Source organism: Takifugu rubripes, chromosome 7 (assembly GCF_901000725.2).
Source record: "Takifugu rubripes chromosome 7, fTakRub1.2, whole genome shotgun sequence".
Classification (NCBI taxonomy): Eukaryota; Metazoa; Chordata; class Actinopteri; order Tetraodontiformes; family Tetraodontidae; genus Takifugu; species Takifugu rubripes.
The window spans coordinates 7,297,830-7,322,812 of record NC_042291.1 but is presented as its reverse complement, the minus strand read 5'-3'; the positions used below and the strand labels follow the sequence as shown (position 1 = coordinate 7,322,812).

The window sequence follows — 24,983 nt, the reverse complement described above, 5'->3', positions numbered from 1 at the left end:
CAGACGGAATACTTACTTTTCTGACATTATTCCTATTTTTATTGTTTTAAATATGTGTATTTTATTCTGCTGCTTGCCATGCACTTCCTCCCCTTGACAGTGTTGCATAAATCGGTATCTTGTGGACACTGGATAAAAAACCAAAACAGCTGAGCAGCCAAAGTGCAGAGGAGCATGGTGGGCCGTGAAGAGAGAGAACAGAGAGCCAGCAAGATGGGGAAAAATCATTACTGATTGAATGAGCCTCCTGAAATGGCATGTTTGTGTCTGCTCAGTGCTTCTGTGCATTTCTGTCCGCTCAGCAGCAGCCAGCCAACTCGGCAATCCAGCCAGTCAGTCCATCAGTCAGACTGCCAGCCTCGCCCTTGTTGTCCATCTCTCTCTTTCTCTCTCTGTCTCTCTCTGCGAGCCCCTTTTGCTGGCTCCTGCCTGTTACATAAAGCCATTTCATTTAGCAGACTTCACTAAGCTCCTTTGTATGTTGGCATTCAGCTGCCATTAAGAGGGATTTTTATTTGTATGATGCCCATGTAAGCCGAGCAAAGTGGAATACAGCAGCTCAGGAGCGTACAGTACAGCTCTCGCCTGTGGGCTTGTTCTGTTGCAGAACCACACGAGCTGCACCAGAATGTGTCCCGGGGGTGTGAAGCGTAGCCAGGGTCATTTAAATTGAGAAGGGAAAAAAAGAGAGCTGCGCTTTTCCTCGTGCTTTTCCTCCTTAATACTTTTACTGGGGATTAAACCTCTGCGGGCAAAAGCTAATACCAAAAAAGTTCCCCATCTTCATAGGTTCTATCCTGAAGACGGTGCATTAAGGGTGCAGTCTGTGTTTACTCCTGTCACGCATTTCACTGCTAATCATGTGACCTCACTCTCTCTTCAGGTAGTGGGAGGCAAGATGACAGAATCCGGTAGACTTTGTGCTTTTATTACAAAAGTACGGAAAGGAAGTCTAGCAGATACTGTCGGACACCTCAGGCCAGGTATTCAGACACATGTACACAGCACACCTTTGCATTGGGGTGGAATCACAGTTTAAAACATAAAACCACAGCACCAAAAAGAATGGAATATCTCTGCTGCTTTCTCAGGTGACCAAGTGCTGGAGTGGAATGGGAAGCTTTTACAAGGAGCCACATTTAAAGAAGTTTACAATATTATTCTAGAGTCTAAACCTGAGCCACAGGTGGAGCTGGTGGTCTCACGGCCTCTGGGGTGAGAGCAGACTTGATTGCACTTGTTCTGCTAGACAGTGGTTTGGTTTTGATTGAGTCCTGTCAATGAGTCAATTCTGTGGGGTGTTTTACCTGGGAAGGCTGCTTCCTGTAATGCAGGGATGCAGAACAGGAAGTCATGCCAGCTTGTTTCTCATTTCTCTGTGACGCTGGTGGAGTGAACACCATCGCACAGCAGAATGAACCTCTCCACCAATTGTTTTGGAAGTGCCTAATAGGGGGTTAAAAACAGCAGTAGCCTTCACTTTGTCAATTCCTATATGTGAGCTGCTTTGTGCTGCTGCGGGAGCTGTTGGATAAATGAAGATTAATGTAGCTTTTAGAGTCATTAAAGCACTCTACTGTCAGCATTAGGTCAAATTGATCCCTTCCTACCACCCCCTCCCTCCTCCTTTTGTCTAACACTCTTTTGTCTTTTCCAGAGATATTCCAAGGATACCAGACAGCACACATGCACAACTGGAATCAAGTGAGTGTCGGCAAATTTCCTCCCTCTGTTTGATGCCACTGCGCACCTGAACGATGTTTGCGCCGACAGGTTCGAGTTCTTTTGAGTCTCAAAAGATGGACCGCCCGTCCATCTCGGTCACGTCGCCCATGAGTCCCAGCATGCTGAGGGACGCCCCCCAGTACCTGTCAGGACAGCTCTCAGTAAGTCCCGTTCAGATCATCTGAATAACTGATCATCTGGTGGCTGCGACCTCCTGTCGCTGAGCAGGACCCAGCATCGCCTATGGTAACCATATATTTATTTGTGTTATATAACGTGTTACTCTGTCAGCTTATCTTTTTGCTGGCCTTTTGCTAACACAGCAATGTTGTAGCTCGAGTTACTGTACCTGTGTTGTCCATTTTAAAAGCCCCCCTGGGTAAATAGGTGAAGAGCTGCATTAAACGGAGAGATAAATCAAAGCTCAGATTTAGGATCCACACAGGAAATGGCTGTAAGTCGCTGCAACTCCTGTCGGCCAAGTATTACCTCACAAAATAATGACGTAGCGAAGAAGCACTGAACTTTGTCAATGAATTGTTTAAGCGCAGCTCTGTTCACTGACTATGAGTTATTTTACACAGCTATGACATGTCTGTATACTATACTTGAGGAAACTTGAGTGTTTTGTTGTTGATTGTTGGATTTTATTTCATTTCCTTTATTTTTTGATTTTTGCTGTTTAATTGTGCTTGTCCAGAGCCAAAGCCTTAGTAGAAGAACAACGCCTTTTGCCCCTAGGGTCCAGGTAATGGGCCCTGTCTGAAGGGCACTGTCTCTCTGGTCTTTGCTCATTCACTGTTGACTGGCCTTTTTTTGTTTTGTTTGTTTGTTTCCATTCTTTGGAAAATGCATTCCTTGGGAAATGGCAGCTTCGAGTTTCCCTTACAGTGCAGTTTACTGTGTTCTTTTTTCAAAAGAATTTGATTTCACAGTTACGTTGAAAGCTGTTATTACTCATTTTAACCCAATCATATCATTGTTCCCAGGTAGTGCATGTTCAACTAATCCAAACGCTTACGTAAAAGACACCCTTCCATTGCCCGTCAGGACGGACACGTTTGACCCTAGCTCAGAGATCTGGAATTGTGGGTAATGAAGGAGGGTGTCTCTCTGAGCATTTAGGGCAAAGAATGTGAGCTTTTAGCTGCTTCAGCATCACACGAACCATAACCTTGCTAATTCCATCACTGCACTAGAGGAACTGTGAGTTAGCAAACAACAATTGCCGGTTCGGCCAGTGCATTGCCAGGATACCAAAGCATCATATGTGTTCAATTGACATTGGTCACGTAACCCCCACAGTTAAAGTAGAAGCAAATTGTACCTCTCAGACTTTTTACTGTAGCTATTCTTTGTGTAGTTTATCCTTTATGCTAAATTGATGTTGTGGGGCGGAATGAGTTAACATTCTGTATATTTGTGTCAGACAGAGATCTGCTGGGTCTCCATGTGTGTTCATGTTGTTAAAACCTGCATCCTCTCAAAAGCCTGTAGTTTTTTCATCTAACTACTAATGAAGTCGTAATAGAGCAGAGGTGATGTTGTGATCTGATATTCCAGTGGTCCAGAAATTTCTTGGGTACAATTTGTTTTCTCATAAGCCTCTGCTGTTTTTGCCTTTATGAAATGGAAGCGAATGCTTTTTCTTGCTTTGCTGCATGTACTGCCGGAAATTAAAGCTGATGCAGACCCTTTTTCATAATCATATTTTCAGAGAAGTATGGATGTGAGCTTAGAAGAGTTTCCCTTCTCATTTCATGCACTTTCTTTAAGGCTTCAGATTGAGATTTTCTTCTAAGCCGCTCCTCCTGGAGTCCATACTTCCATTTTAGTGTGAATTGTCTTCGATCTTTCTCGCAACGGCATGATTGATTTCTACATGTCAGTGCCCATTGAATATATGAGGGAACATTACTATGGACAGTATCGTTTTAGAAGGAGCATGTTGCCTTTAGCGTTTCGCTTCAGTTCACCTGGGCCAAAGCTGCATTCTGTTCCTATCAATAAATTTTATCCTTCCCTGCAGGGGAAGAGTGTAATAACATAATAACCAAAGTAGCAGCATTGATTTAAAAACTCTTCACACTGAAGAACATTAATTATAAAACAAACCTTGCACATGCACAAAATTACCAAATATTATTGACAGTCAACACAGTAGGAAAATAAGAAATGGGCACTTAAGCATTGACGACACTGCATCTGATACACGTTATCAGAGCAGGGCATCCTGCTAAAGAAGGGTTAACACAGGAGAAGAGACCCAAGTTTCTTCTTCTGCTTTACTCCCTCTGTTCGTTTCTGCGCCCCCTGTGCTGCCTCCGTCCGCTCTCTCAGAACGGCACTCTGCTCTGCCCCCGCAGGTCAAACTGTGGTACGACAAGGTGGGCCATCAGCTGATCGTCACCATACTGGGCGCCAAAGACCTGCCACCCCGGGAAGATGGGAGACCCAGGAACCCTTACGTCAAAATCTACTTCCTCCCTGATAGAAGGTGAGTACAGCAACAGTTAGCCTCAACAGTACAACTAATGTCATCAATGGACTGAACTAAATCTGTGCCTTTTAGACACATTTCTCTTTTAATGTGGGCTTTAAATGGTCATTCAGTGCGTCACTATAATTAGCCATTGGCAGCATGTGCTCGGTGCTGTGTTGTGCTATCGAGGTGTTGTATTCGTGGCTCTTCCCTAATGTGGTTGTAAATAAAAACAGTTTGAATTACCATTCCTCCAGCGACAAAAGCAAGAGGAGAACAAAAACGGTAAAGAAATCCTTAGAGCCCAAGTGGAACCAGACCTTTATGTATTCACCGGTGCACCGGCGGGAGTTCCGGGAGCGGATGCTGGAGATCACACTGTGGGACCAAGCCAGGGTGAGGGAGGAGGAAAGCGAATTCCTGGGAGAGGTAAGACCGCCAAACCATGTTAGCCTCGCTGCTAACCTGCGCTGCTGTCGGCCCGTGTGCATTACAATGAGGATGTCTTTCCCCTTACAGATCCTCATTGAGCTAGAGACGGCTCTTCTGGATGATGAGCCTCACTGGTACAAGCTTCAAACCCACGATGTGTCCTCCATCCCACTTCCACGTGCCTCCCCGAACTCGCAGCGCAGGCAGCTCCACGGAGAGAGTCCAACCCGGCGGCTACAGAGTACGTAACCCCTCAGAGACTGGGCTATCGGGTTCTAACCAGCAGATGTAGTTCATGTTTCCTCAACCTCGCTGCTTCTACTCTTACAGACAAAGGCCCGTATTCATACAACTCAGGTAACGCCCCCCTGTGCCCACAACTCTGTGGACCATCTGAGTGTCCTCCTGTCCTCCTGTCCTTTTTAAATACACCTCCTTCTTCCCTGATTGTTCTCCCCTTTCTTCCAAGCAGGGTGCATGTTCCTGTTGCCTCACATGGGTTTGAAGTTGTTTGTTTTTAACCCACATGGGGCATCTTACACATGCACGTTCCAGCAAAAATAAAGAGCTTCAGGACACAGAAGCCTCTCCCTAGATGTTTATTCACACTGGACCCTTAACCTTAATGGATATGATAAGCATTCTGCCAGTTCTCATGGAAAGAGTTTTAGTTTACTCTCTTTTCCTCTGTAATACTGTGTGCAGTGTTTATTATTTTTCCTGTTACCAATATTTGTCCTTTTAAATACTTTTTTGCAAATGTTTGCAGCCCGTTCTCCTTTGCATTGTGTGTTGTAAATGTGAATGTACGATTGGAGTGGTATGGAGATGTTCTATTTAGCCTCCGCTATTGGTTAGCCTAGTTTAGCCAATGCGCTTCACTGTAATGCCAAACATGGGCTACTTCACTCGCCCCCCCCCGCCAGAATGATTTTTTTGGGGGGGTTGTGTTAGTGTGAGGTGAAAGAGCTGACAGCTGTAAAAAGTCCGCTGCCAACTGAGATGGGAGTTTTGGAGCGGCACTGCCAGAGAGCAGCACTTGTCATTTCTGATCAAACACATGTGTCCCGCTGATTTAAGTGGACTGAAAGGCGAAGGCGTCGAGGGAGGGGCTGCAGGAAGACGGTCATACTTTATAGAGATGACACGGGGAGGGGGGGGGTTGTAGTGGGGGAAGAATGTTAAAGCCGTATCGCTTCTCCCGATCCGAGTGCCAGATGTAAATTGAATGATTAAATGTGTCGTTCCAAAGGCCAGTTCAGGGTTCAGTGGAAGAGAAACGCGCTGTTTTTGTTCACGTCAGCCAGCAAAATGCAGAGCTGCTTGTTGCAGTTAGTACACGAGTTGATTTACGGTCTGAAAGCCAGATATTTGCTGCGTGAAACTCATTTGAATCAAGAAAAATTCCATCAAGGTTGAGGTTCAGAGCACCGAGGCATAAGAATAAAAAGGAATTTAACTCACTTTCTCTCTCTCTCTGTGTGTCCATCCCTCCCTTCTCTCTTTCTACTCCCAATCCTCACGTTCCCTCCTGTGTTACCCTACCCACCTACCCACCTACCCACCTACCTACCTACCCACCTACCTACCTACCCACCCACCTACCTACCTACCTACCTACCTACCCACCTACCTACCTACCCACCCACCTACCTACCTACCTACCTACCTACCCACCTACCTACCTACCCACCCACCTACCTACCTACCTACCTACCTACCCACCTACCTACCCACCTACCTACCTACCCACCCACCTACCTACCCACCTATCTACCTACCTACCTAACCACCTAACCACCTACCTACCCACCTACCCACCTACCTACCTACCTACCTACCTACCTACCTACCTACCTACCCACCTACCTACCTACCTACCCACCTACCCACCTACCTACCTACCTACCTGCCTACCTGCCTACCTACCCACCTACCCACCTACCTACCTACCTACCTACCTACCTACCTACCCACCCACCTGCCTGCCTGCCTGCCTGCCTACCTACCTACCTACCTACCTACCTACCTACCTACCCACCTACCTACCTACCTACCTACCTGCCTGCCTGCCTGCCTACCTACCTACCTACCTACCTACCTACCTACCTGCCTACCTACCTACCTACCTACCTACCTACCTACCTACCTACCTACCTGCCTGCCTACCTACCTACCTGCCTACCTGCCTACCTACCTACCTACCTGCCTACCTGCCTACCTACCTACCTGCCTACCTACCTACCTACCTACCTACCTACCTACCTACCTACCTACCTACCTACCTACCTACTTGCCTGCCTACCTACCTACCTGCCTACCTACCTACCTACCTGCCTACCTACCTACCTGCCTACCTGCCTACCTGCCTACCTACCTACCTATCTTCATCTCCCAGGATCCCAGAGGATAAGCGACAGTGAGATCTCAGACTATGATTGTGAAGACGGCGTGGGGGTAATAACACCCACAAACACAGGTGATAAACCCACAAACACACCAATGTGCGCTCTCATGTTTAAAATCACACCTCCGTGCACAGAAGACCGCCAAGCTCTTGAATGTAAACACCAACGTTCCGCTAAGTTCATAGGTCAGCGTAACAGGTCAGACGGTGTGTACAGGGCATTGGTCTTGCTTGCAGATGGGCCCGTCACTGAGGGAAATCCTCCTCCAGCCTCTTTAATATTCTCATCAGTACCTGCCTGCCTCCGCCCCCCTCCCCCTTTACTCAAAGTGAAGGGAATACCCCTTCACTCACCTCTCAGCTTATTCTCCTGCAGCTGCTGACACCGTTACTTTAAAATGAGGCCAGGGAGGCGTGTTTTTATCGCTCCTGGCGTATGCAAAGCGTGCATCCAGGGACTTTTCTCCAAACTGCAAATCATGGACAAGCGCGCCAGAGCGTCACACGCACCATAATTGGATGAGATGAATGTGATTTTTAAAATCCACCTCTCCGCTTCCAGTTTGACGGAACTGAACAATTAGCCACTGCGACCTGAACCAGGTCAGTAATTGATCAGTATCGTGAGCTGCTGCTCTCCCGAAGAAAGCTCTTACATGCAGGTCTCTCCTTTTTGTTGTTTTTTTTTCTTCCAAAACTCATTTTAATGCGCTACAGTCGGCTGAATATCCATCAACCTTAATAGTGACTTTAATCACGGCTCTGAGCTGCATCTGATTATCAGTTAATGAACTCTTTCAAGTTCAGTGGACTAATCAGTCTTGCAAAGCAAAATCCATTATAATGGTTCCCCCCCACCTCTGTTTTCATGTTTAATGGACAATGGTAACACAACAGATCATTTGAACCGTTATTTAAATGCAGTTTTTGAAAACAGTCAAAACCAAAAGTAAATACATAAATCTGTGCAGATTTTGTAGGTTTACACAAGGTTGCAGCGTTTCTTAACGGTTGACCTGATTTCATCAACATGTGTTTACTGCAAAAGCTTTTGTGTATTTATTTGTTTCAGAATACCGGTCAAATGGCAGAGACTTCCAAAGCTCCACGTTGTCTGTCCCAGAACAGGTGATGTCATCAAACCACTGCTCGCGGTCGGCAGACATCAACCGGGCGCGCTCACGCTCTCCCAGCGTCCCCCCACCCTCCAGGTAACTAATTTTCTGCTGTAGTCAGGATGAGGCACCTTATCGTTTTCTTTCCTTAATAGTCCCCGTTAAAGCAAAACATATGTTATAATATCTAATGTACAAGTGTAATTAGACTAAATTAAAGTTGGTATTTTTCTCCTCGCCAGTAGGGGGCAGTGTTCAAATGACAAGCATGCGTGAGAAATCTGTCAAGAATGATCATGTGTCACTATTTTTTTTTAAAAGAGCAATATGTGTAATAATATAATAATAATATATGAGCACAAATGATGAACAAATTCAATTGGACATAGTCAGATGTTCTCGATCTGCACCTTTCTTCCAGGAGGGTTGAAAAATGTGGCCCCGGTAGTTCAGACATGTCTAAAATGTGCCTGTCCCTGCAGAGGACATGGCAACACGCAGGTTGAGGAGATTTGACACCACTCACGTGTTAATGGAATCCTGCCACCGCCGAGTTGTGGCTCTTTGATCCATTTGTGGCAACGCTGAGGAAGCCTCTCAACCCTCCTTTTATATTCCGTCAGCTGGTTTAAACTGTCACATCATGCTTTTTATTGAGTCTCCTCTTCCGTCCCTGCTCCATCTACGCACCTACAGTTCCTTCTTTCTCCAAAACCTCCCCCCTCTGCTCCTCCTCTTCTGCCTCTCCCTCAGCTACATCTCACATCCATCTCTCTTTTTTCCTCCTTCCATGTGACTGCAGCCATTTTCTCACCCTACCTCGAACCAGCCATACTCAGCCTTTCGGTGATCCTCAGACGGACCCCAGGTAGCTTTTTACCTGAGCGTGCATGAAGCCCCTTTCCTGCATCTCCACCCTCCAACACCCCCTCACCTCCAACATGTTTGAGCACCAGCCTGAAGATGCTCACACTTGGAAAACCAGTGTTACGTTGTATATATTTCTTCTTTCTGCAAACGATCAAATGTATACATCGACTCTGTAGGTAGTTGAGGAGCTACATGACACTTCATCCATCCAGCATTCTCTTTTTTTATTGCTTCAGCTGTTCTCTTATAGACCTCCTTAATTCTTAGATTGCTGGATGTTCACGCTGGTGTTTAATGCTGCCAGATTGATGTCGGCAGTTCTGAGAATGGATGAAAGGTCTGCGGTCCAGCAAACCGATAGAACCTTTATGTTTATTTGCAATAACACGCGTTCGGAACTAGCGCGGACTTCCTTTACAGGTTCTCCTCTTTGCTGCTTCAACCTTTTTCTGCAAAAAGAAAAAAAAAAACCCGCTGACAGTTGTATTTTCCCGCCAGCCGCAACCATCGCGTTCACCCGATCTGCCGAGAGGAAGCAGTCAGGTTACTGCGTTCCACTAGAATGGCCCGCGCCTATTCTGAGGGCGCCTACACCTCCGACTATGACTACGAGAGGTACTGACATGCGCTGCTGCTGCCGCTGCCGCTGCCGCTGCTGCACCCGTGCATCCGCCATCCTGTGGTCTCCTCGAGTCGTCCCTTTGTCCGTCTTTAATTTTCCCAGCGCTCGATCATGTGATGACTGAGACGATATCCTGCCCGATATCTGGGGAAGTCATCACGGCTCTGGAGTCGTGGGTGTGACGTGATGAAACCCGCCCGCCTCCGGACGGCGAGGCTCAGAGCTTTGTGTAGCTGACAGCCACCACGTTTCTCCATGTGTGTTCTTTATGTACCCATGTACATGCGAGCAACAGTGGGATGTCGATCACTGCTTTGTGTGATTCCTGCCTCTGTCCTTTCTTTGTGGGGGGGCTGCTTATTGCTCACCTGGACAATGACATCTCTGATGCATTGCTGTGGGCTGGACAGGAGCCTTATCGATGCAGCATGGGCTTGTGGGTCATTTGTGGATTGAAAGGCCCACTGACGCCCATCTGTCCCCCGGAGCCACATCCCCTCCATCGATAAGAAGGAAGAACCCAACATTGCATTAAATCTACCTACCTACCTACACGTGTGACCCAGATTCAGGGTCAGAGTCATTTCCTGTCCCTCGCCTTGGTCCTGAAATACTGTATAGCTGAATTCAGTCCTTCCTCCATGTTTGTGTACCTTTAACCTGACAGAGTTGTTGTGGAAAAGTGCTCAGTGTGAACTAACCTTTCCTCCTCTACAGAACCGTTTCTCAGGAAAACAGATTAAAAGTAAAAAGAAAGTAAAAAGAAATTGGGAAAAAACAGAGAAGAAAACGGACGCATTGTGAAGAGAATGAGTGGAGACGCCACGATTTTGACATGTGATTAATTTGAGGGGATTTGTGCCCTGAATGGGTACCAGTCGTCTTTTTAAGGAGAGGAACGATTTATCATGTCGTACGTAATTAAAGTGACAACAGAAAACATATGACAGCAGAAGCTGGAAGGTTTTGTGCAGGTGAACACAGGAAGTCAACTTTGTTTTCATGCTACAAAAGGTTGCAGACACTAAAACAATGGAAAGAGAATATGGAATAGAATGGAGAATATTGAAATCACTTTAGTGCTGGGGTGTCTCAGCAGTGGCAGTTTCCCATTATCTGGAAACGCAGGCAACATTTAGAATCATAAAGATGTTTTTTTGGTGTCTACCGTCCTGATTAGAAGTAGCTCCTGCTGATTTGTGCTGTGCGCACAGTTTAAGTCAAGAGCCGACTTTAAAATATTTTAAATTAGCAGAAAAACAAAAGTGCTTTACCTGTTTTCTCCCCTTTTCTTGAGCCATTCAGGTCACCCAGAGCCGATTCCCTCCTCCATGTGCCAATACTTGTAAAGGATTTCAGAACATAACGTAAATGCGATCCGGAGGTGCACTTTACCCGCCCCACACACCCCTCCCTCAGAGAAACGCTCCCACCACACAAAGATCCTGCTAGCTTTGCACAGTCTTCGCTGTTACCTGTGTTTCCCATACCTGTATTTTTCACTGAACCTTTTCAATGTCATTTAGTAGCTTCTTTTAAAAACATATCTTGCAATTTAGCAAATGCACACTCACCTGCAGGCATCAAATTTACCTTTTTATGATATGCTCAAATGAAAAAAAACACAGGTATGTTGGTTAAACCAAATGCATTCGAATGTGGCCGACGTGCACGACAGCGGCGTTTTGGGACTGCCACGGTTTTCTTCTGACCTCCATACTGTCCTCCCTGCCAGCATACTGTCCCTGCCATGCTGGGGCTCCCACTCAGTGCCTGCCTATCTCTTCAATAACCTCTGTAGGAACCACGGAGCCATGGATAGACATGAGTATCACAGCAGGTCCCGCTCCGCAGACCAGAGGCCCACAATAGAGCGCCCCACATGCCGCTCGCGCTCCACTGAACGCCCCCACGACTCGTCGCTCATGAGGTCCATGCCGTCCCTGCCGTCGGGGAGGTCCGCCCCTCCCTCACCTGCCTTGACGAGGTGTGACCCAGATTGGAGACGCTAACCAGCTTAGCACAGAGTCAGAGTTTGAGTTGTACAAGCATTTCCCAGAGGCACAACCTCTCTGACAGGAGAGAGATGATTTCAATCAAAATCAACAAAAAAAGCTGATATTAATAGAAGCTAAACCTTGCTGAGCACACCATTGCTAATGCTGGCTGAGCTGAGAGGGGAGCAGAGACGCGGATGCGGCCCGCGGTGCCTCAGGCGGCTAATTAGCCAGGCTAGCTTTATTCCCTCCCTCGGAGCAGTTGTGCCTCTGCTAAATGATTGAGCAACCAAGCCCTTTCAAAACCAAACCTGTTCAGACCCCCCCCCCCCCCACCACCACACCACCACCCTGAGCCTGACTAACTCACAGAATGAAGCAGATCTAAAGCATCACTACCACCTACCTACCCCCCCCCTCCTCCCAGTATACCTTCCCTCCCTCAACCCCACCCACCGAGCCACTTTCTGTTTTGTCCCCAAAAGCACTGGTGCTTTATTTTCTTTACACATGTTCCAGGCACGAGCGTCCCAGCGACACCGCAGACAGCGTGCTGGCTTTAATTTGGCCCACACTGCTCATACGCCTGTGTGAGTATAGCAGCGATGGGCCAACATTTTCCTTTACTTTCATTACTAACATCAGACAGTGTGGTTTACCCAGTTTTCCGTTTTCTCCTTTTTTATTTATTATTTTGAGTTGCAGCCTTTTGGGGACACTCTGAACGCATGGTCGCACGGGTCTGCTGTTTCTGCATTGGACTCTTCTCTCTTTGCAGCTTGATGAGGCGACCGTACATGCGGTTCACACCCGGCATCTTTTATTGCAGCCCAGTTCCCCCACTGTCAGTGTTCCCCCCCACTCCCATGCCATGTGCCAAACATCATTGCCTCAAACTACCTTAAAAATCCCACATTGTTTTATGACTAGCTATGAGATTTTGAAAGGACTCCTAATTTGTTGCCCTGACTGATGCAGCCTTTGTCTCCTCACACTGTGATGTGGGTGTAACATGGCCAGGCTCCGCATCCTCCATCAGACGACCCCTCCCCAGCTGTTTCTCACCACTCTGTCCGCCACTTTTTTTGTCGTGTAGGGCGCATCCTCGCAGCGGATCGGTACAGACCAGTCCCACAAGTACGCCCATGTCTGGCCGGAGAGGACGGCAGCTCCCGCAGCTCCCACCCACGGGAAAGGACAGAAGTAAGTCAATGATCTTCTTCAGCGGTGGAGATGTAGCGGCTCAGCTGACGGCGGCGTTGGATTTTTATTGAGTGTTTGATGTTGACGGGAAGATTTTCTCGGGAATCTGCGCTAAGTCTGTAGCTTTACTCGTGTTGGCGATGGCATTTACCCTCCATCCATAACATCTGGGCGATGTTCCTTTTCCATTTCTCTCTCAGAAGATGGAGACGAAGGAACAGAGTCTCGTGAAGGTCTGTGCCCGAATGTCAGGGTTTAGTCTTTCGGACTGGGAGTGCTGGTTTTGCTCTGAAGGCCTAAACTCTGTCTGCAACAGTGGGCTTTGAACCCACTCCCCTCTGTTGCAGTGGAAATATCGTGTGCAGTCACCTCCCCGCCTGTGTGGATCCTAACCTTCGCTGCTCCCTCGTCTTCGTTAACTTGAGGTTTTCAGATTTGGGGTTTTTGTGAAGGGTGAAACGCAGAAATGGTATGAGAAAAAGTGGCAGAAGTCTTTCACCTTGGAGAGTCCACGAGGGCTTTCCCGTCTGTTCCGTACAGCTGGCAGCCAGCTCGTGTTCCTGCCCTCCCTCTCTTCCTCATCCCTCTCCCAGTCCCACCTCTCTTCCGCGTCAGTGCCACCTGTATATCGCTGTGATGCTGTCGGTTACCTCGCTCTTCTTCCTCTGTGGTGATATTTCCTCTCCCTTTCCAGTGCTTCTCTCTATTTTTATCTATGCTCGCTCCTTCTCTCCATTCACTGGCGTCTCCTCACTTTGCAGTATACAAATGGCGGTGGGGGAACGTATTGATCTGACCTTTCGCTGCTGATGCTGCTCCCTCAGAGCCACACGGCAGTAAACCTCTTTACTTTGTCTGAGTCGCTCTTATTCGCTTTGCATCACAAATTACCGTCACGTGTAATATTTCTATCATATTCATCCTCGATTGGCTCTAGATTGACTTACAGGCTTGAATGAATGGCCAGATTGTTGGCAGGAAGCGGAACTCCCCGCAGTTTCCACTTCCTACTTTCCCATCTGTTTATCCGTCCTTTGACTGTGTCATGCCGATGCGCCTCACCACGCCAACGGAGAAGTAAGGTCGGAGCACAATCCAGTTCTGCTGCTGTGAGAAGAAAGAAAGCAGCAAACATGTGCGACTCCGTGTGTTTGGCTGTGGATCCTTTGAGTGCAACAGATGCTCGCCGGTGTCGGAGCGCATACAGATCACCGCGTCACGTTACTGTGATTCGCGGCACCTTCATTCATTTCACAAGCCTCCATCTGTGTCTCTCCTCGCAGCAGACTGTGAGGAAAAACCTCAGGGCCCGCCGGTAAATGGGAGGAAAGGCAAGTGGTCTGAGCTGTGTGATCGTGTGACTTTGTCTCTCTTCTCAGCACCAGTTAGAATCTCACTTCTACAGATCTGACTTTTTTCCCTTTCCCTTTTGAATCACACATAAAAACAAGTCTCAGTATTAATCAGTTAAATGTTTTGCCTACATTTAAGCAGATTATTCAAATATTGTGGTGATTTACTTTAGAATATGTATGTGTAATGATTAACTTAAAGTAGTGTCTTCATTGAATCACATTTCTGAATTATGATTCATAAAATGATTTCCAGATTTGTGGTGCGTGACGTCATGACTATTGGCATTACCCTTGTTGGCCAGAAGATGGCGCAAACATCCTTTTTTTGATGAAGAGCTGTCCACGAGTTCAGTGCTGAACGCGCTGCCCGTGCTGTCGAGACCCATTTGAGTTTAGATATAAATGCAGTGTGTGTGTGTGTGTGTGTGTGTGCCTGTGTGTGTGTCTCTGTGTGTATTTGTTTGTGTGTAGAGGTCACATGGGAGGACCAGCAGTTAGGGCTGAATGGTTCTCTGTGTAATGGAGGGTCACAGCCAAACCCCTTCCTCACTGACACAGGTTGGTAGGTCTGTGTGTGTGTGTGTGTGTGTGTGTGTGTGTGTGTGTGTGTGTGTGTGTGTGTGTGTGTGTGTGTTTCTAGCATATGCCTTTAGAATTTCTTTAAAATTATGAGTCCATGATGTGGTTTTGCTTATATTCAGAGAATGGCACTTCTGCCTGATTGAGTCTACGGGCGTCATGGTGATGAAACCAGATCTTTGAAATGATGTTACCATTATCCATTCATGATCTTTTTTTAAAATCACATTTTATATGAACTAGATACTTTGCAGATGTTCAGCAAAATCATCACCTTTTTTAATCAGAGTAAAACCTCTTATAGAGTTTTTTCCCACCATCTTTTTCATGGACCCATATTAAATGCATCTTTACAATCTCTCCTCAGTTCTCTCTCGGGGGGTTTCTGCTCTGGTTTTTCTTGTTTGTGTGGCGTTTCTGTTCTTGTATCAATTACAGCCTTGCCAAGTCAGACCTGGAAAAGCCTCTCGATCTAAAAGGCTTGGTCAGGCTGCTGGAGTTTTTCCAGGTCGGCCTCTGGGTGGCGTCCTACCTTAATGTCATCGGTTTGATTTTGCGGTGCAGCGTCAGTGCTGATGTCTCTAAATCATTTCAGACATCTTTCCTCTTGGAAACACCGATTTAACCACAATCCTGGTACTTTCTAAAATATTCTTCATCATTAGTAATGAAGAAAATGGGTGTTGCTAAGGTAATGCCACCACCAGCATCTTTAGGTGCTGTGGCGGCTCAACATGCTTCCATGGAAACATGTCTGCCTCCTCTTGAATTAAGCCTCATTTGTGTCACTGGGTGATTAGTTGTGCCCACACAGTGGGATTTACTCTGGTGGCTTCAGATGCAGCTTTGTTCCAGTCAAAATCAGCACACAGGGTACAAGATCACTAAAACTAAAAATACATAAAAAACAAACAATATAATCCAATAAAGACCAGCATGTAAAGTGTTATCAGTCAATGCAGAGGGTTGATGGGCAGCAGATAATACCCACACCTGTGTTTGTCTTAATATGCCACTTTCTTACCCTGCTGAGCTATACGATGCAGTCTAAGTGGCCAGGAAATAATCCCCTGCCCTCTTGATTATCATTTGACTCTGGAATGACGTGATGTTCACCACCACAAAGAGATGAAAGCTGCCCGGGCAGATGGCGCGCGCTGTCTTTTATTCATGGGACACTTCATTATTCTCCCTAAACTGAACAAAATGCAAATTTAGTGTATGAAAATGAAGTCTGATGAGAGTGGACTTCTTGTTTTTCTATCCTCCCAGCTGTCAGCGTTGGTTTTGTCAGAACTGTGGGCCAAAAAGAGAACAGAAAGGAGATGGGGGGGGGGGGTACTGAGTCTGCTGAGGGGTTTCAGTTTGTGCTGACTGGACTCATGATGTGGGTCTGCGTGTGGTTGTTCGCGGGGGACTAAAGCACACATGGAAGTGTTTACAGGCCGACATGAAAGCACGGTTTACTCATAAAGAGGCAGAACACAAGGTCCTCTGGAGTGTTACAGGTTCTCTGCAGGCTGAGCGGAATAAAAGGACATGAATAATGTGCGGGGGGGGGGGGGGATATGCAATCGGAAGCAACAGAAATGCCTGAAAGCAAATTAATCATGCAGTTGCATAACTGTCTTCCAGATACTGTAGTGTGTAACCTGTCTGCTGCGCGCGCACGTGTGTGTGTGTGTGTGTGCGTGCGTGCGTGCGTGCGTGTGTGCGCGCTTTATTTGCAGTGTTGATTTTCTTCGGCCTCTCTTCTGCATTGCTCCTCTGTGCTCTCACTTTGTTTTCTCCTTTATTTTTCATTTCCTTGTTATTTTTCCAGGCTGTCTCCCTACAGCTGCCCCATGCAGACTCAAGTGACATCTCCTATTTGCCCCCTTCCTTCCTCGCTTCCTACCTCCTTCCTCCTCTCCTCACAGAGTATATCTGTCGTTTGGGACATTAACGCCTCTTTGCTGTTGCAGCTCTTCTTCCTAAACTCTTGGCCTCTTGCCCTCTCCCGACTGTGTCCATGGTGGATTTTGCTGTTACTTTACGGTTTTATTTGTGTGTTCTGTGCTCGTTTTTGTCATTGTTGTGTCGTATTTGTTGTTGTGTTGTGTCCCCCCCTCCCCTCCTCTCTCACCCTCAACATCCTCAACTGCCTCTTGGCGATGTTGTACCCCTCCTCCTTCCTTCCTCTTCTTCGTTGTACCCCCCCCCCCTTGCCCTCGGCGCATCCTCTCACATCCATCTTCCTGTCCTCTGTCTGTGTCTGTCCATTCTGTGATGTGATCCCAGAAGACATGGACGCAAGGTGGACGAACTCAGGTCTGTCCCTTCTCAACCTTCTCATTTCCCCTCCTCTCTAATCTCTTTTCTGGCTTGCCCTCCCTCTCACCTGCCCTCATCTCCATCATCTTTCCTCTCTTCACTCGCTCCTCATGCGCTTGTTTTATCACTAGTTTTTGCTTTTTCGCACTCTGATTTTGCTGTTCAGAGGCTTTTTGTTGCTAATGTTCACCGCTTGTTCACAACCGATCATGAAATGGGAAAAAAATTCTCCTTACTCGGCTCTTTACTCTCTGACTTGCCCAAAATTTTGCTGAATGCATTTCTTTAATATAATTTATAGTCAGACCTCTAATCTCATTCAAAGAAATAAAACAGGAGACAGAAGCTGACATCCAAGGCACATAGTTAGTTCGAATAAATAGTCCCCCCCTTGTAAGGACACTCCACGGACTCCTGTCATCACAGCTAGACTTCCAGCAGAGATTCCAAGAAATTATCATGGAAATAAAACACATTAATTAGGAAGCCTTGGAGGTTTGGACAGAGCTTGACAAGCTGTTTTTAGTACAAGCTGAGAGATTCAGTCATCTTAAATTACCAGTCTGTGTCCAAGGACGAGACCAGGGACAACACCAGATATGTAACGTGTATTTAACTGTGATTACATATTCTTGTTCTGCAGCCCAATTTTCTGCCGTGTTTAAGTGATATACTTAAGCACTTTAAAAGTTCTCAGACTTCTTAAACCTCATTTGTTGAACAAGAATCACGACTTTCCCTCGTTCCCAGCATCAGAGCTGTTTTTTTCCTGTGTTTGGCAGGTATACAGTAGCACAGGCTCTATAATTGATCTACGCAATTAAAGGTGCAGACAGTGACAATAGCAGATGACATAATGGGCGGTTTGCTCTGTGCTTCTCTTATCTGGCTAGAATTTAGAGAGAATGAGAGTGTAGGATTTGAGATTTGATTACCGGTATGTCAATTTTAATCAGAAAGACAAAGGGATGGGAAAAATATCACCTTTCCTACAGTACCTGCACTCGTTCATTGGCTTGAACTGCACCGCTTTTCTTTCTCGTGCGTGTCAGTATGTGTGTGTGTGTGTGCCTGTGTGTGTGTGTGCGTGTGTGTGTGTGTGTGTGTGTGCATGCACGGCGGCCGTACGTGTGCGTCCACATTCACCCTGTCACTGCGGTCATATCACACAGAGGGAGAGCCAGGGAGCATGTTGAAAGACTGGTGGCCAATCAGATTTTGGGTGTATTAGAAAGCGTTTGTTGGGAAATTTTGGCCTTTTCAGGTTAGGATTTGCTTCTGTATTGATGAGCGACGTCTGGGTCACATAGAAGATTGGTGAGGCCACATTTCTAGATGGTTTGATAGGTTAATCCTCACTAGTGGTTAGCGTCAGCTTGTTTTGAAGCACTGGACCATTCAGCTTTTCCCCATTAGACGTGTCTCTTCATGGCTCAGCTGCAGCTCCTCTTCCATCACGACACCTCGTCCCTCCATCCAGCCTCCATCAGCACCGTCTCCCCCAGCTGACAGTCTCCCATCTCTGTGCTCAGGTCTGGACATGGAGGAGAGAACCAGGCAGATGAAGCTGAAGATGAACAAGTACAAGCCCGGAGCTGGCTCGGACTCCAGACTGGAGCAGGACTACCACAAGGTACCGCACCTCTGCAAACTCCGGGTGTGTTTCGCTCCCTCCAGCTGCAGCAAACACCCACCTGTGATGTGCTGTTTGCGCAGTTGCGCTGGGTCACGTGGCGCATTTTGCAAGTCAGGCGTGTACACACGTGCGCATTTTAACGACAGGTTGTGCTCATACACTGATAATGCTAACAAAAACACACCAGAGCAGAAAAAAAACCACTCCAAACTACTTCTGAAAAAAGCCTGCACGACACGAGCCTTTAGCCTTTTCTGTTGTGAAGTCAGGGAATGTGACAGTGAGTGTTTGCAGAGGCCACTGTTTACTACTTAGTTCTCGCAAGGTCCCAAACGTGTTTGGAGAGCTCAGAGCGGCCTGAGTGAGCCTAATGCTGCCTCCCCAGCTTTCCTTTTAAGTCAGTGGTATGAAGCTGCAGCACCACTCCGTGTTTTTGTTTTTGTCTATAAAAAGCAGACACAACCTTCACTTCTCCTTATCTGCTCTATAACCTCCACCGCTGAAATGTAGTTGTAAATTACAGAAGGCTTCTCTTTAATGCAACACGGTATGCCCACCCTGGACGGCTCCATCGCAGGGCAAAGTCACAATTGGGGGCAATTTAGAGACTCTAAATTGCCCCCAATTGTGACTTTAATTTGCATGTTTGGGGTCTGTGGGTGGGGCGACTGGGATACATATGAACCTGGAGTACATCTACAGTGGCAACATGCCAATGATAAATCAGAATTCTTTTGCGTCACCAGAGCTTATATCATTCTTGGGGGGGGCACTTTTAGTAGCGACGTGAGCTGTTTGTCTGACGTCAGACCGGGCTCGGTGTTTACATCAGGGTTATTCTCTCTGCGTGTTGGTATCCAAATATTTCAAATTCCTTTTTGAAGCATATGCACACTTAATCTTCCTCCCTGCAAGCTGCAGCTGCTGGAACTAAAACACACAACCACACGCACATACACACACGCACGTTGCCTGGAATCCACCACCTGCATCACTGATTTCATGGTCTTCTGGTCGGGCATCAACCCTGACAGATCGTGTCCCGAAATCCCACCTCATCACGATGACCAGACGAATGTTGCATCTCTCAGAGTTTATTGACCTCTAATAAATTATTGGATGTTTGTTTTCTATTGGTGTCCTTGTAAGCATGTCAGGTCGGGCTAGTTTTGGACATGGAGATGGGACGACTGTTCCACTGTAGGTTTGAATCGCCTCCAAACTGGTGTGAGAAGCTCCCCCATGAATGCAGAGAACCCTCCATCCTTCAGACTTTCTGAGAATCGAGGATGTGTTTTAGTTCCTTTGCTCCAGTTACATTTATTTCAAGCTGGCTAATAGGAACGTGTAGGATGAGCTAAAGAAGCCCACCTGACTGACTAATGAGGCTGAGCGATGTTTCTAATGTCAGATTCCACCTCTTAATAAGCCGAATATCCAAAGCCAAAGAACCGTAATGAGATCGACTGTCAGCACAAAAAACGACTCCTTCCGCTGCTGATGGTGTGTAATGATTTACTGTTGGCTCTGTCCTCCACAGGAACATCTCTCTGGCACCCACAGTGCGTTTTCATTAAGAAGGGTTAATTAAGAATAGAAACTGAGTACACGTCCCAATAATTCTTTGGGAATTTAGATGCTTTGGAGTGTAATTAAGAGAGCTTCTTTTAGTTGTTATCATGTGTTAGCAACAATGCTAAACAATGAAAGTGTGGAAATGTGGAATTGGCAGTGAAAAAATCCAGTTCCCCCTCCACCCCAGCACCCCCCCCACACACACACACACTCACACACACACAAATACACACAGAATTCACACCACAGTTCTTTACTTTTTACAGCTTTTATTGTCTCAGGCTGCTTTTCTAGAAGTTTTGCCTCATAATGCCTCTTATGCAATAGCTTCACAGCTCTTCTTTCTGTTCTTTCTGCACTATTAAGTCAACATTACTTCTCCCACATCAGCCTCTTTCTGCAGCAGAGCTCAGCTCATTCGTGACTGCTGCTCCTTAAAAAGCTAACAGCGTCTGCCGTCATGTAATGTTTGATTAAAGCGTGTTTCTTCCAGAAAAAACCTTTTCACCTGACACGTAACCTCTTGTGTGTGTTTTATTGTCTTTGCAGCGCTCCGGCAGAGATCTGCGGGGATCCGATAACCTGTCGGCCAAGTCATCGGACAGCGATGTAAGCGACGTGTCCGCTGTCTCGAGAACCAGTAGCGCCTCTCGGTTCAGCAGCACGAGCTACATATCTGTCCAGTCAGAAAGGCCGCAGGGGAACCGCAAGATTCGGTAGGCTGACCTCACATGAGGGGACATTGGACATTGTCTCTCTGTTACGGAGCTGTAATCAGGACTGGACGACCACCCCTCCTTCAGCTGTTGACTTGCCTGTATGCAGCGGGTTGCCACGTCCAAACGTTTCAGCCTTGAAACAGTTTGGACCTGGTAAAAAGCACAAAGGGGAAAACGCTCCGCCCACTGGCGGCGTCATTTTCCCGCTGTGGCGAGTTCAGATTTGGCTCCGCTTCAGATCAATTTGGAACCAAATGATTGAACTCTGCTTCTGCAAGCAGCAGGCGGGGGGGTTGTTCACGTCTGAAGACACACAAACATGAATAAAACTGCATCTCCTTGTCTCATAGCAAAGCAAAGACGAACTTCACTTGCACGAAGCTTTGCTATAAGTGTCAATTTCAGCTTTTTGTGCTGAGCTGACTGTTTTTGGCTGCGCTGCGTCTCCATGTTTGTCTCTCTGTTGGCTCTCTGACCGTATTCATGCTCTGTCTGGTTTCCTTTCTGCTTTGCATGTGCTGCTCTCTTGCATCCGTCTCCAACTTCAGCCCGTTGCGCTCGAGGAGCCACTCTCAGGAGGGGGATGAGCACTTAGGGGGGGTGCTAGAGGAGGAGGAAGCAGGTGGACGGGGCAGAGAGGGAGAGAGGAGGGCTGGCAATGAGGGGCGATCGCAGGGGGAGAGGGAGCGCTCAGTGGGGAGGGTAGACTCAGAGGAGCAGCAGGAGGATTTGGTGGAGAACGAAGAGGACGTGCACCAGAGGAGTGTCTCAGAGACCGACCTCAGGTAACACGTGTGGAAGCCTCCACCTGCAGAGTCCTACTAACAAAAACAAGACCCAGATCTCCCATTAATACTGACTTTCTCCTCTTCCGCCCCTGTGAACCTGTTACTGTGGCCCTGTTGCCCCCAACCTCCACCTTACTGTAGCTGTAGCACCACGGGATCATCGTAGCACCTTGTCCACAGTTTAATAGCTAAAGCCGCCACTTATTTCCATCAGACGACAATGTAACATTTATTTTTATTACTAAAGACTATGTTAAGTGAATATTTATTGTAATTTAATTTAGATTTGATGTAATTCCCAGAAAATTTCTTTTGCTATCCTTTGTCTTTTCTTCCGAGAAATTAAAGTATATTCAGGCACACATACGTGTTTGAATGCATGTATGGAACTCATACAACTCTTTACTCCCCAGATATGAAGGCTATATTTAACATAATATCAATTTGTCCCAGTCGCAGGAGGGCCTAGCTTATTTCTGAAGAGACGCGTTCGAGAAAGTGTCAAAAGTGTGTCAAGAGCAAAGAACAAATTTTCTCCAAATCCCACAGCGGGACACGAGCTGAGCTCCCTCCTCTAAGAAGATGTCCTCGCAATCTAATCACCTTCACAGCAGGACCCCAGTTAGTGCGCATGAATTTAGGAGCTGCAGAACCTCTGATAGGTGATTAAGTCTGCACCAGAGTGTAGAACGCCGTGTAGGGCAGGTGTAGGAGGGAGCAGATTACTGTTACCTGCTCTGGGCGGACTAAAGCCGTCCCCAGTCAGCGTGATGTTCTGTGCTGAAGCTGCCCTCTGTGTTGCCTCACTGGTCTCTGTGTGTCTGTGTTGGGACATGCTTCCCTGCTTTGTCTGAGGCCCGTCTGCATCTGCGCCTCATCATTCCAACTTTTCCATATTCCGCCGCTTACTCATCGACATGCCCACCCTGTGTGACTCCACAGCCGTGCCACCAGTTCACTCTCAGTGAGATCACTGGAAACATTTTAAAACATCCTTGAGATGCTTTTCCTTCCTGTCTGAAAGTGAGCTGGAATAATCCTGCTTCCCGACTTCTCTTTCATGTGATAACCCCACTTTTCCTTCATGACAGCTACAGTAGATCTGTAATATTTCTTCAACACACCAGTTCTTTACTGGGGAAAACAAAAGAGGGGATTTAACTGGGATGTTGTGTCCATGACAGTCAAACAGACTCCATAAACCTTCTTGGTGGAGGTAATCAAATGCTAAATGCTGCGCTGCTAACTAAAGGTGTCAATGTGCTTAAACTCAATGCAAATATCGTGGCACGCATGCAAATAAACAGATCAGATAATACATAATCTTCAAGTTTCTCCTCAGATTGGCAGGTAAAGGTATCATTTTTACTTCAATAAGAAAGGACACGGAGCAGTAAACAGTAGTAAACATTAGCCGATGTTGTTCTGTCTGACATGGAGGAGGATTACTGTTGAAACTATTTGTTAAATAAATGAGGTGATTAACCTGTCAAGACATCAAAAAATGAATATGACCTTTATTTAATAATATTTAATCCAATAATGTTTTGCGTGAGACATGGAAAAACAGCTTTGTATGTACTTAAATCAGGGAAAGACCTCTTTAAGTCTTTAAGTCCAGCGAACATCAAGACGTATGATTACAGCAAATAAACAGGTGGAGGTTGAAACGCTCGCAGCATGAACAGATGAAAGGTTCATTCGCTGCTCCTTGGGTATGAAAGGCGCCGGCTACATTTACTCATGACTCATCTATGTATTGAGGTCACTGTGTAAATATGCATCTGCTGCACGTTAAACAAGCCTGTGGGTGACGGCTGCAGGTACAAACACTTTAACGGACGGAGGCGAAAACACACACACGCGCGCCCGTGATGCCTAGAGGCCTACAGGTACATACTGGAGCCTCCCATCAGCATGTCTAGAGACTCCTGTTCCTTACTGTTTCCATACCAACATTTGATTTTAATAATAATACTCAGAGCTGTGTTGAAAAGGATGTGTGCATGCTAATGCTATAGGCAGGGGCGCAGTTACCATGGAAACCCATTCTTCCACCTCACCTGACACCGAAGAAGTAGAGTCTGACAGTGGCTGTGGTGTCATGACTTTCCGCTTTCTTTGTTGTGTTTTAATCTTACATCACAGCAAGTATGAAAGTATGAAAATAAGTAAATAAAACCCAGGTGTTGTTTCGGCCACGGGGGAAATCTCGGTCCGGTTGACAACACACGGTGAGCAATCCACACGCTGTGTTCTTGACACGGATCTGGAGAAATTCCGCAGATCCTGGTGCTTGACGCAGAGCGACGGACGCGGCAGCCAAGATCCGCTCAGGAGGACAGTAATTAAAGAGGAAACAGTGAGCTAATGGTGGCAAACAGGCACTTTCCCCACACTTGTGTTTATTTTCAATCAGCCTGGCAGGTCCAACGTGTCCAGGTACACCAGTAAATCATCCTTTTGGATCAACAAAAAGGGAAGCGCGTCAGGAGAATGAGTAGGTTTTGAACTGGATACAGCTGAGAATGGTCCTCCAGTCCAGTATATACAGACCTGTTGATTCCAGCAAGTCTGCAGGGATGGAACATGAAGACAACTCTGGACCCTACTTCTTTATTTACCCCCTCTTGTCCATTTTCTGGGCGTGAAAGCGTTGCTGTCCTGTGAGGAGCAGATGAAACGAGACCTGGCTGCCACGATACTGACATTTAAGATATCGCCCACATCCACATCCACCTGTGGCGTTGTCAGCAGCGGAGCCGGCTTCAAAGCTCCGGGCCTGCATTAACTGATCAAAGCCACTAATCCTCCAATAAACAGCTGATGTTTATATATGAAATCGCAGGGGGATCCATCAAGGAGTCAGTTGAGAAGAGCGGCTGAGATGCTTCAGACTGAGACGGACATATTTCCCCACCAATACCTTTCTGCAGACTCTATACACAGGCATACACATCAGTTGAGCAGGTGATGAGCTGCTCTCCTCCTCTGTGGCAATCATGCGTGCGGAAAACAGAGGATATAAAGCCAAAAATTGCATAACCCTCCGTAATTAGGCCAGGCAGCGTTGCCTCCTTACTTACAGCAAATGAAGACGTGCTCTCGGTTCTGCGCAGCCTCTTCACTCTTAATGAGACTGACGCTATTGTTTGATATGTCGGA

General features: G+C 46.8%; 1 protein-coding gene across 41 annotated transcripts in view; it reads left to right on the top strand.

Annotated features, from left to right (window-relative positions):
* Nucleotides 1-24,983, top strand: part of rims2a (regulating synaptic membrane exocytosis 2a) — an 83,115-nt gene that overhangs the window by 45,946 nt on the left and 12,186 nt on the right. For 10 of the 41 annotated variants that reach the window (XM_029838454.1, XM_029838453.1, XM_029838449.1 and 7 more), the window contains 17 exons: nt 884-983; nt 1,092-1,215; nt 1,658-1,704; nt 1,774-1,886; nt 2,426-2,473; nt 4,092-4,222; nt 4,444-4,636; nt 4,727-4,880; nt 4,970-4,996; nt 7,038-7,118; nt 8,119-8,257; nt 9,530-9,646; nt 11,455-11,640; nt 12,747-12,853; nt 17,068-17,097; nt 18,633-18,733; nt 20,861-21,027. In XM_029838454.1, coding sequence (XP_029694314.1) covers nt 884-983; nt 1,092-1,215; nt 1,658-1,704; nt 1,774-1,886; nt 2,426-2,473; nt 4,092-4,222; nt 4,444-4,636; nt 4,727-4,880; nt 4,970-4,996; nt 7,038-7,118; nt 8,119-8,257; nt 9,530-9,646; nt 11,455-11,640; nt 12,747-12,853; nt 17,068-17,097; nt 18,633-18,733; nt 20,861-21,027 — 1,865 coding nt within the window. The remainder of the gene's footprint in view (nt 1-883; nt 984-1,091; nt 1,216-1,657; nt 1,705-1,773; nt 1,887-2,425; nt 2,474-4,091; nt 4,223-4,443; nt 4,637-4,726; nt 4,881-4,969; nt 4,997-7,037; nt 7,119-8,118; nt 8,258-9,529; nt 9,647-11,454; nt 11,641-12,746; nt 12,854-17,067; nt 17,098-18,632; nt 18,734-20,860; nt 21,028-24,983) is intronic. The other 31 variants (XM_029838457.1, XM_029838456.1, XM_029838451.1 and 28 more) reach the window with 14 other exon arrangements.